The 12,500-nt window shown below is 43.1% G+C and overlaps 1 protein-coding gene across 3 annotated transcripts in view; it reads right to left on the bottom strand.

The window, feature by feature from the left end:
• Positions 1-12,500, bottom strand: part of arhgap5 (Rho GTPase activating protein 5) — a 50,506-nt gene that overhangs the window by 26,493 nt on the left and 11,513 nt on the right. For all 3 annotated transcript variants that reach the window (XM_071918157.2, XM_071918156.2, XM_071918158.2), the window contains exon 3: positions 11,628-11,781. In XM_071918157.2, the coding sequence (XP_071774258.1) occupies positions 11,628-11,781 (154 nt within the window). The remainder of the gene's footprint in view (positions 1-11,627; positions 11,782-12,500) is intronic.

Below are 12,500 nucleotides of genomic sequence, written 5' to 3' on the forward strand. Positions count from 1 at the left end.
CTCATTACATGTGGTTGAAACTCAACAAAACTCCCAGTACCGATCTCTAACTGGGGAAACCAAACACCAGTCACTCTCATGTTTAAAGTATTGATACATAAATTCTCAAAATACTCAAATTACTGAACTATAGCACCATAAATATTACACTTTTTATATTTCTAGCTCGTAGAATAATCACTTCCTAGATTCCTAGAACATTACAAGTAGAGAAATAATCAATAATCATGATAATCATAAGGATTTTTTTTCCAATTTTGATATATATCACGATATGACTGAATGAACTGAATGGTAATGTTAGGTGTGACGAGCAAGCAAAACTGAAACTGTCAAATAGTATTCTTTAAAATGGTTTCATACCTCATTTTGTTAAGAGTTTTTAAATAAAATGAGCTTGTTATAATCAGTTTAGACCTAAAATCACCATCATAACATGCCAGATTCACACAGGATTCACAAATCACTTCACATCCCCAGGTGTGAATCAGGCTCAAGATATGTACAGTATCTATATATTAAACATGAGTCATAGTTATTTATTTTTCCCCAAACAGAGACTGGTACTGGAGGCTGCAGACCAGTATGTAGGCCGCTGGGAGAGAGAGCCGGCACTGGTCAGACCGGCTGGTCGGACGATCGACCAGCAGAGTCAGTCAGAGTGTTTCCATTGGACCTGACGTCAGACCGAGATGTACACAACACACACACACACACACACAGAGCACACACACACACAGAATGAATGGTATGCAAACCAGCCACCAATCAATTTCCAGCTCCAACTCTCGTTTTGGATGATTTCTACTCTATTCTACTGGAAGAGAGAGAGAGAGAGATGGAGAGGGAGAAGAGAAAGAGGGAAAGAGGGATAGAGATGGAGAGGGGAGAGAGAGAGATGTGGGGGAGAGAAAAAGAGAAAGGAGTGATTAAAAAGAGAGGGAATGGATGGGTTAAAAGGAGGACAATAAAGTTATTTTTAGGATCCCATTCAGCTTCAGAATGCTCTGTTTCCTTGTTTCCTATAATTCTGTTTGTTTCATGCTGAAGATAACCATATTGTTTTGGTCAGTGAGTGTATCGTTGTTTTGAATTCTCTCTATCCCATTTCTGATTCCACCGAAAGCATCACAGAGTACGTGCTTCAAATATACACTCCAAAAAAAAAAAGGAGATCTATGATTTATTTTTAAAAAAATCTATTCCATTTGAGAGAAAATCCCTCTATTGCACTACAAAGTCAGGAGCCGCGATCCTACTTCAAAGCGGGCTGAAAATAGCCAATAATCAGCTTTGTATGAAGTGTGGTTGACAAGGCTTGTGGATTATTGTGTAGTAGAGCTCAGAGTGGAGGTTAAAAAGCCGCTCCGCTGGGTTTCCCCGCTCAGAGCCAGAGAGACGGAGAGCCGGAGAGCCGGAGAGCCGGAGAGCCGGAGAGCCGGAGAGACGGAGAGCCGGACAGCCGGACAGCCGGGCTCCAGCAGAACTCACTGAACACTGAAGACTCTCTAAGATCACACATGTGCAAAACAATGAGAATAATCTGATAGATAATAATGCAAATATTAATCATCCTAATAATATGCATGGTTTACTTTTTTGTATCTGTATTTATTAGTCTATTTTTTCTTATGTATTTGGATTTGTGTTTGTTCTGTCTTGCTGCTGTAACAATTTGAATTTCCTTATTAATAAGGTTCTTATCTATCTATCTATCTATCTATCTATCTATCTATCTATCTATCTATCTATCTATCTATGACAAAGTAAGAGAAAATTATCTTTCTTAACACAAAATACTATGTACTGACAGTGAAAACCTTTCCCTAAATTAAAAACTATCATATACAGTATTATAGGAGAAAGACACAGCAGCAAAATGTGTATTAACCTAATCAAAATTGTATCTACTAATAATAACTGCAAAGACCACAACAGGTCAGAGAAACTTATCTTTCTAAATTCAAACTATTAAGTGCTAAAAGTGAAAACCTTTCCCCGGATGAAAAACTACCTATACAGTATCAAGAGGAGAAAAAGGTTTTGCTAAACCTGCAGTAAAACGTGTCTTGACCTGTCATCATTTCAGAGCGAAGGGACTTTAAACCCTCGAGAAAAATGTTGGGAACTCAAGTTGTGTGTAATGCAAGTTGCAAATCTGTAATTTTATGAACTGATTTGAAATTACTGGACCGTTTGTTGTTGATGTCACACTGTCATGGATGTAATCTGTTTCTCTCCCTTGTTTTTTTTTTTGCTTTAGTAATACATACTTTGGTATTTCATCCCAATAAAGCAATACTTGTTCTGTATTAATGTTACGATTACCAAACACCAGCCAAAGGAACGTGGGTTTGATTCAAAGATGATGAAATAGAAGGGTAGTGGGGAAAAAATGAAAGTTGAAATAATAAAAGCACCTAAACCAACATGAAAAGCCGTTTAAAATGCAATTATTCTTCAAGTAAACTTTGCTTTCGACTTCTTTTTTCTCATCAAACAGCCACTGGAAGTTCTTTTGAAGAGCGGAGAAGAGAACCCGCTCTCCTCCTCCTCCTCCTCCTCCTCCTCCCTCCTCACATTATACTAAGTGCTGGGGAAGATAACAACCAATGGGACTTCCAAATGCATCAACATCAAAAAGCCATTTAATCATTCTCTCTGCCTCTGCGTCTCTCTCTCCTTCCTCCAGCCTTCGTTCCAAATACCATTTCGTGTCTCTGGGGAGCAGGAAACATTTAATAAAACTTCTCTAATCGAGTTCGGCGGCAGATAGCTGTGTGGCCTCGCTGGCACAATCACACCCGTCTGCTCGTCCTCCGGAAGAGACCGCGCTCACCCGCTCCCTCAAAAGACTTTTATTCTGACTCTGAGTTCTCTTATGTAAGCCCATCTGACAAAATTGACCCTATTGTACTTCAAGGATTTCAACCCGAAACGAAAAAGGTCCGGGGGTCTTTCACAGGAGGAAAAAAAAAAAGAGGATTAGTTTGACTTCACTGTTATTTCACTCACTGAAAGCTACTGCAAAGACAACATTTTAAAAGACTATTCTGATGGGAGGTTTAACTCTCTCCATCTACAGCAGCTACTGCTGTCCCGATAAGAGACTCTTTTCACCAACATGGCCGACGTTCTTCCTCTTCCTCTCGGCGGGTTATAGATCGGTTCTCTCCATTTCCAGCAATGTTAAGAAGCAAATTTCTGTCTCCTCCGACTGTCTGTGATCACTGATTCTGTGTTTAAATATAGTCTTTAACACAATACAGCTGTTCGCTGACAGATCTTTCTGCTGTCAGGCGACTGAAACACTCTACAGGGTTCCTACAGTGTCAATTTCAAAATTACACACTTTAATTTCCAGAGGTGTGACCAAGTCAAGTTTGCTCGAGTCCCAAGTCAGTCTCAAGTCTTGAGGCACAAGTCTCAAGTCAAGTCCTGAGTCTAAATGTAGATTACCAAGTCAAGTCCATGTCATTAATGTCAAGTCTCAAGTCAACAAATCAAGAGTCCAGTATCAATTTAATATCTTAAAGAAAACTAAATATCTAGGACTTTTCAATGCAATATGGTTTTAATAGGATAAAAACTTGGTAAGAGCATCATGAGTTTGATTTCTATAATCAGTTTCAACTTCAATAAATTCAATCATTCCATACAAATTCAGAAAACAGAATTTAAATTCAGTCGTCCGCCGGAACAAATCTCATCACTTTCAATCTAAGTCATTTACACAAACACAAGATCTCAAGTCAAGACTTTAGAAACCTTTTCAAGTCATCAAAGTACAAGTCAGAGTCAAGTCCCAAGTCACCAGAACCCAAGTCAAGTCAAGTCTCAAGTCTTCTCTTCATGCATCAAGTCAAGTCTCAAGCTATTCAAACTGTGACTTGAGTCCATGTCATGTGACTCGAGTCCCCACCTCTGTTAATTTCTTGATTTCTTTGATTTTGGGGTTCAGTGGTGACTGTCCCCCCTACTAACTCCAGTCATATCTCTCTAAGGATGAAGATTATTCTTTACAGCAAAAAATATCAGAATATGAGAGATTGGCGGAGGTCTAAAGCCACAGAACATGTGCAGTCGTATGTAAATCAGGGCAGTGCAACAATTTTCCCATACTTTTCCAAACTTGCCAGGATCTGGAAATGACCTAAATATTTTTCCATACATTTAAGACTTTCCAGACCTGTGCAGGAACCTTGACTATAAAAAAAAGCGATTGAGAGTCGCAAAATGCTAACTGGCTAACCAAGGCTAACGGTAATTTCTGTGCTGTTAGCGTTTTGTGACCCTGCATCAAATCTCTTGTTTATAGAGTTTCAAGTTCAAGTTCAAGTTCGCTGTTTTACATTTCCGGTAAAAGGTGAGAAGCGATCTATAACCTGAGGAAGCACGTCGGCCATGTTTGTGAAAAGCGTCTATTGTGGCGCTCGCTGTTTATACACAGCTAAAGTTTGTCGAGTGCGTAGGCTGGAAACTTTTTAAGAAGCGCCTCACGTCACCTTCTCCCCACTTATCCACATCCCGCTCCTCTGCTCACTCTAATCGCTCTCAAAAAAAATAAATAATAAAAAGCCCTTTTTACCTCTCTGCTTAGCTCCTCTTAGCTTTTATTTCTCTTCCTAGCGCTTCTCTCTCTCAGGAATATCATCAGGTCGCCGAGGCTCGGACCCTTCACCTCCTCACTATTGGCTGCTTTCAGGATGTGGAGCTTTTTTTTTTTTCTACCGCTGCACTTATTATAAGTCGCTCCGGATAACAGCAAAAGCTTAATGTCTAAAATGTAGAGTAGAAATGTGCGCTCGACCTTGTGTGGTTGGGTAAACCCCCGCGCCCCCCCCCTCCTCCTCCTGACTGCTGCTCTTTGTAGAAATGTAAAAAGGTCACGACCTATCGCTGTGCTGTAAAGGCCACACACACACACACACACACACACACACACATATCAAAGATAGAAACACGCTCGCTCCCTCACAAAAACACAATCGCACCGTTGTCCACATCAAAATACACACACTCGCATGCTTACTCTCTCTAAATCACGCACAAACGGCCACTCATTTAACACACACATCAAAGAAAGTACACACACACACACACACACAGACCTTAACTCTCTCACACACACATCAAAGAGAACACACACATGCACATTTACTCTTACACACATCAAAGAGAACACACATATACACATTTACGCTCAATCACACTTATCAAAATACACACACGCATGCTCAAGATTTTACTCCCCCTGCCTCACACACACACACACACACACACACACACTGGTTCAGGTCTTATATAAGACAACTTCATATCCTCTGTATCTGTCATCACACTATAGCAACAGACGGACAGCTTTCAGATCAGTTTTTATCTTTACAGTTTATTACGCTGCAGGTTACACCCTGATTTCCCCTTTCAGATAAATGGATTAATCGATTTATTGATTGATTAGAGGTAGGGCTGGGCAATAAGTCAATATTATCGAACACTGTCTTTAAATGCCGTAATTTCATGATGAAATTATGATAATTATGTCGTGATAACCAATTCTGTTGTCTAAATGACTGATAACAAGCATAAAAAAACTCAGATTTCCAACAAAATGACATCTGCCATATTTTAGGGATTGTTTTAGGAGATATATCTATATATGGCCCTAATTACCGGCCATCTGCAGGTTTCATAAAGCCAGATTTGCCTGAATGCAACTCTTGTTTCCTCAGTTTATCTGTAAGACTGAAGCAGAAGCTACAAAATTTCCACGAGGAAAGTCTGCAGGTGTGAGAGAGACTGAGGAGGATTACTGGTCAAGGTGAAGCACAGTAAGACTTTGCATCGCCCCGATCTGAAGGACAAACATTAATCACAACAGGAAACACGGCGTAGGCTGCGCTCCACCGTGACCTACAGCGTCCAGCGTGGCGTCGAAATGACTTTAAAGGCGTTACAAGGAGAAACTAAGGGGAACTAAGGGCTCCGTGCTTTAAAGCAATACTCCACTTAGTTTTAACATGGGGGTTATTTGGCTCTTGACCGCCATGAAAACCAGAATGTAAACTACTTACCAAGATCAGATGCAGCTGGACCAGTTTGTAGTGTTTGAATAAGGCCATGAAAAAAGCCTGAAAACTGACATTGAACACGTTGGTGAACAGATTCAACAACAGATCCTGCTTTAAAGACAATAAAGCAGCAACTGGCCGGTCCTCATTTTGCATTTCTATCCTTGGTTTACACTAAAATTAGTATTTAAAAATAAAAAAGTAGATCCGGTCTCCCAAACAGGAACTATCTCTCCTACATGGTATCCCTCTGCTGTGTTCTCTTCTATCAGCAAAAATGCTATTATGGATCAACAGTCAGTCTTTTCAGTCTATTTTCGTGGCCTCATTCAAATAAATGTGAATAAAAATCTAAACGCTACAAACTGGTCCAGCTGCATCTGATCTTGGTGAGAAGTTTATATTCTGGTTTTCATGGCGGTCAAGAGCCAAATAACCCCCATGTTAAAACTAAGTGGAGTATTGCTTTAAAGGGGAAGTGGGGGTTTGCGTTTTTGACCAAATCCAATCACAAAATGTGCTTCGGTAAAACTCAACTGTGCCTCTAAAATGTAGAACAAGTAAGAATCTGGCATATATGTGATAGAGGAAGAAATAACTGTCCCCCCACAAATCACCTACCCTATGTTTCAAAGGGTTTTTAAGGACTTTCAAGGGGTTTGTTGAAATTCAAGGACTAGAAATTAGCAAATTTTGACATGATTTTGGTCAAAATTAGACATTATACAAGTTTTCCTCAAGATGTGAAGTGTTGATGCCAGGAGGGAAAGAGATCCAGATAGCTGAGGCTTATTGATGAATTTTGGTGCTATATTTTGTTTTTAAAAAAAATCAACTACTTTCAAGGCTCTCTATTCATTTTCAGAAACTTTTTGAAGCTTTATTTTATGTTTCGCAAATCCACACAAACTTTCCACTATTTCCAAGGCCTGTGGGAACCTTGCTAATTAGATTATTATTGGAATAAGGCGACTAAAATACATAAAAAAATGATAACAAGCAGGTTTTCTCCTAGCAGGAATCGGGGAGGCGGTGACATTAGCGGAGAGCGAACATCATCCTTCTTTTAACGGCGCCGTTTTATTTTCTGTTTCTCAAACTTTTTAATGACGCAGCGCACTAAAGCGAGACGCAAAACTTAATTAGCTGTTACCTGGAAAAATGTCACGTCAAGCTCTGGTTAGCGAACGGCAGGAAAAAAAAAAAACCTTCTCCACTCACAAACACCTGACTGTCCAGGAGCCTCTGAGCAAGGCACTGAACCACAAATATTCTCTCTCTCTCTCTCTCTCTCTCTTTCTCCCTCCCTCTCTCTCTCTCTCTCTCACACACAGTCACACATTTAGTCATACACACACACACACCACAAAGTCTCTCTTTCTCACACACTCAAATACACCAACAAGCAGTCACACGCAGACTCGCGGTTTCACTTCACCACAGTCTCAGTCACATTTACAGTCACACACACACACCGTCTCTCGCTCACACACACACACATCTCGTTCTCTCTCTCTCTCACACACAGTCACATTTTCTTCTTCTCACACACCAAGTTCTGAAACCACAGGCACCACAAATAGCTGCCGTCACCTCCAGCCTCTCTGCCTCTCGGCTGGTGGCTCATTACATGTGGTTGAAACTCAACAAAACCAGCAGTCTGGTCTCCCAGTACCGAGCTCTAACTGGGAAAAACAAAACACCAGCGACCATTTTTAAAGTAGTAATATACAAAAGATCCGTTTTTTCTTTGTATTTTGTCTCCATCTTTGTCCCTCAGCCTCATCGCTGTGGTGTTTCTGCTCTGCTCTTCCCACAGATCACCTGTCAATCAAACAGTGTGGGCGGAGCTTGGATTCTCTGTTGATGCAGTTTCTCTTTCCTTTTTGTCTGTTCAGCCATGGTGGCTATCACTGCTCATGCTAACTACCCAGTTCTTCTTCTTCTGTTTATTCCAAACAAACAGGAAACGGTAAAACGCATCGCTTCCTGTGCGGCAGAGGATTTTTTTTTCCCCCGGGGAAAGACGCACGCGCCGCCGCCGCCACCACCACCGATTAACAAATGGGAGACGTAACTACACGTTTTCAGTTTCTAACCCCGTTATGTGACACGTGTCTGGTGAAAAAAAATAATACTAGTGTAATAACAATGTGATATTTTAATGATCCCCACTGGGAAATTCAGGCTCAGCTACAGAACAGCGGCCCTGGAGCAAAGGCTGGGCGATGATTCAACATTATCGCTTATCATCTTTCACTGGAGTCACATGGTGATGATATGCTGATTCTGGGATGTAGTGACACACAATTCTGCTGAACTGAAATTTTATTTAAAAACTCTGACAAAATAAGGTATGGTATAGGAATATTATTTGAAAGGTTCAGTTTTAGTTAGACATCACACCCTAACATTACCATTCGGTTCAATGGGATGAACATTCATTTGATTATTTAACATATGATGGCGGATTTTGTCTGATCCTTTACACAGGGATTGAACAGGTAAAGGCTCTTTACAAGGGCTTTTTTTTCAATTAATTGTTCAGCTCTAGCTTGAACCCAGTTTTTCCAGATAAAGTGGTTTCTCCAACCACTACTCCACCCTGTCACCCCCCCAAACCCCTTTACACCCTCCCTAGGCTCCCAAAGATGAAACGGGGACCCCACCCTCTAAGCTATAAAGAAAAATGTGTTATATAGACAGCTTAAGCCCCTACCTAGGCCTAAGAAAGAACTAGGCTCCCTGTGAAGACCACCTAAGCTCCTACCTAGGCTCCCCAACAAGGGAACAACCTGAAAAGACGCCATCAAGTCGTAAACGTTAACAAAATCTCTTGGTTTTATTCCTTGGATGTGAAGGACTTATACAACGGCGGTGCTTTAAAAAGCACAAAGCCATTCTCGCTGCGCCTGGTGAGAAATGATATTCCAGAAGAAGGGAAGGGAGGGGAAAAGCTAGACAGTCGTTAAAATCCACCCAACAGACCGTCTGGACTTAGAGGGTTTCACAGCACCGGCCATGAAATCTCCGATACACTGCTGTCAGCTGGCAGGCGCGCTCGCACTTACATACAAAAGACACACACACGTACACATGCATGCACACACACACACACACACACACACAGCATTAGGATTAATCCTAAATTTTGTTGGCAGCCACCAACAGGATCATGTAGATCCAGCTGAATATCAAAACATATTCGGAGGGGATTTTCGGGACAGGAATTAACAACAAACGCAGAAGCGCCGACAAAAACGCCACATTCAGAACGAGTAAGACCGCTCACTCAGGACTACAAACACCACTACAAAAATACAGCACGCACCGCCTTTCAGTGTGCAAAATGTACATACATGCATTTGTCGCATGTATGGCTAAGGAGGGAGGTGGAGGAGGAAGGAGGAGAGGGAACGAGGGAGTAGGGAAGGAGGGAAAAAGGGGGACAGATGAGTCCTAAAGCTGAAAATCTGGGCTTTTGCCTTGTGTTGAATTGAATTGATTTGAACTGAATTGCCAGTGGACAGCTGAGGTTTTTCGTGACATCACAGGGACGGTCACCCACTGCTTCTTCTACATTCATTTAGCTGCAATTACAGCGCAGTCGTCCATATATCACGATCTAAATATCTAAATAAGAGCCATTCTCTAACGGCAACCAACTACTGGAACCGATCCTGCAATGAGCGCAGAAGCGATTCTGGGAGCCAAAATTACTCTTCACACAAACACACACACACACACACATCAACAAAACACTCGACAGGAAACACTGTGTCATCAGATATTTCAAAGAATGCAAGGAGAAAAAAAAAAAACAGTTACAAGGTCTTTCCACGACAGCAGCGACATATTCGTGTTCGTTCCTGAGAGCTCATTAAGAAGCACTAAGCATGGAAATGAGTGTACCGGACCATGTGTAAATGCATTATGCAACGAACATTGATGAAATATAAAATATGCTTAAAATTTTCATTTAGGTGGCCAGAAAAGAAAAAAAAAACACTTTGGCTGGCAGCTTGGGTGTTTAACAGGCAGATGGGAAACCTTGCTGTAAGTCTGGTGCAGCTTAGTGTGTAGAGCAAGGCATTAACACTGCAAGGGGTAAGGGTTCGATTCCCTGTATGGCTCAATGGGAAGAGCAAGGGTTGAGGGTTTGATTCTCACTGGTTCACCCACACTGAAAATACATGCACTTTAAAAACACTCTTGGATAAAAGCTTCCCCCAAATGGTATACATCAGACTGAGCCGCGTCAGTAAGGAATTCCTCAAACTGTGGGAGAGGCGTTCTTCGCTGACAGCTGGGCAAGGAGCCAGCCACATACCCAGCATGCACTGGGGCCTGCATCCCGGTTGGAGCCACACATGTGAAAACAGGCCCGCTCTCTCTCTTTTTTTTTTAACCTTTATTCATCCAGGGAAAGTCCAGTGAGCAATGTGAGCATGCATGGTCTATTTCAGCAACGCCGTGCTTCTCTTAGGTTTTTGTAATACTTCCACTTATGAAGAAAAAAAAAAGTTGCACACTCTCGTCTTTTCTTTTAGTTTCATAATTTATATTTATCCCACCAAACGTTTTCTGGCACATGGCCCTCGTCAAGATGAGGGTCATCGCCCTGAGGCCAAAGCACAAAACTGCAAGAAAAGAGAAGAGTGTGCGACTTGAATTTTCTTTACAAGGGACTCAAACTGGCAACTCTAACCCTTGGACCACCGCCGCCACTTCATTCTTCAGTTAGTGCTCCCATGCTGACAAACCCTCAATTGTTTGGTGTCTCTCTTACCTGGGACAGCTAAACTGAGAACCTGGCCACTGGGAACGTCCCAGTACAACCAGTCTTCTACTGCACTGGAGTATCAGCGCTCCCATGCTGAGAAACCCGCAGCTGCTTGTGTCTCTCTTACCCCGATCCAAACCTGGGAAAGATTCACTGAGGACTGAGAGGCACTGGGAGCCGCCCAGTACAACCAGTCTTCCACTACTGGCCACTGAGCGGCTCCACTGGAGAAGCGCACTTCACCGGTAGCTGTTGCGGGTGAGGAGAGCGCTTGTTATTTGCTTCCCCATCACAACCAGCTTTTCCCAGGTGGTCCGGGGATTCGAACCGGCAACCTTCTCCAACCTGGAGGCTGGCTGGTGTGACTGGCAGCCTCGCTGGCTGACTGACAGACCAGACACAACATGTTAGGCGGATCACATCAGCGCCAAGAAGTGAACTTGCTCAGACTTTGTTCAGCCGCCTGTGCCTCCCCTCCCTCCTTAAATCATCCCTCCTTCCCTCCTTCCCTCCCTCCATCCTTCCCTCGCTCGCTCATTTGGAAAGCCAAGAGCGAGGCGTTTTCACAGCACATCATCACAAACCCTTTGCGTGTCAAAACAAACCGACTGTACCTGCCAAAGATACAAACTCCAACTGCCAAAGACACGAACTGTACCTGAGCAGCCAGGCGGAAGAAAGAAACATGAAAAAAAAAAAATAATCATAATAAAAAGAGAGAGTGGGCTATAAAGAGAGAGAGAGAGAAACGTATGAAAAAGGGGATGACTCACCGGTGCGCTCGATGTAGTCGACGCATTTCTCGATGAAGAGGGGGATGGGTCGCTCCGGGGTCACCAGGTTCTGCAGGGGAACGCCAAAGTAAATGCTCTCCCACGTTCTCCGGGTGGGGGGGTACAGCGGCTTGGGAGGCTTGGAGGATTTAGGCTGTGGAGGTGAAGAAGAGGAGGAGGAGGAGGAGGAGGAGGAGGAGGAGGAGGAGGAGGAGGAGGAGGAGGAGGAGGAGGAGGAGGGGGAAAACAGGGCGAAGGAGTGGGGAGAAGGAGGAGCAAAGGGTGCAAGAAGGAGAGAGTGAGAAGGAGGGAATGCATAAAATGAGAGAGGAGATGCGGGAAGGAAGGGAAGATGAGAGAGCGAGATGAAGGAAAGGATAGAGGGATGACAGAGGAGGAGGAAGGAGGTGAGGAAGGAGGGAGGGAAAGATGGAGGAAATATAGAAGAGGGAGAGAGGTGGAGGGAGGAAAGGAGGAAAGGAGGGATGGATGGGAAGAGGGGAGAGATGATAGATGAGGGAAAAGATAGAGGGATGGCAGATGGAGAAGGAGAGAGGAGGGGGGAGAAAGAAAGAGATGAGGAAATGGAGGGATGGAGGAAAGGGAGGAGGGAGAGGGGAAGGAGGGATAAGCAAGGGAATAGAGGGATGAAAGAAGAGGAAGGAGGCAAGGAAAGGAGGAAAGTAGGGGGAGAGAAAGGGAGGGAAGGAGGGAGCGAGAGAAGAGGAGGAAGAAGGAAAGAACAAGCCATGGATAGAGATGGGAGAGGAAAGGAGGAAGAGAGGAAGAGGGAATAGATAGAGAGGGAGAGATGGGAATAGAGAGATTAGAGAGGAGATGCAGGGAGGAGAGAAAAAGTGGTTAGAAAGAGAG

Source organism: Centroberyx gerrardi, chromosome 17, assembly GCF_048128805.1.
Source record: "Centroberyx gerrardi isolate f3 chromosome 17, fCenGer3.hap1.cur.20231027, whole genome shotgun sequence".
Lineage (NCBI taxonomy): Eukaryota > Metazoa > Chordata > Actinopteri > Beryciformes > Berycidae > Centroberyx > Centroberyx gerrardi.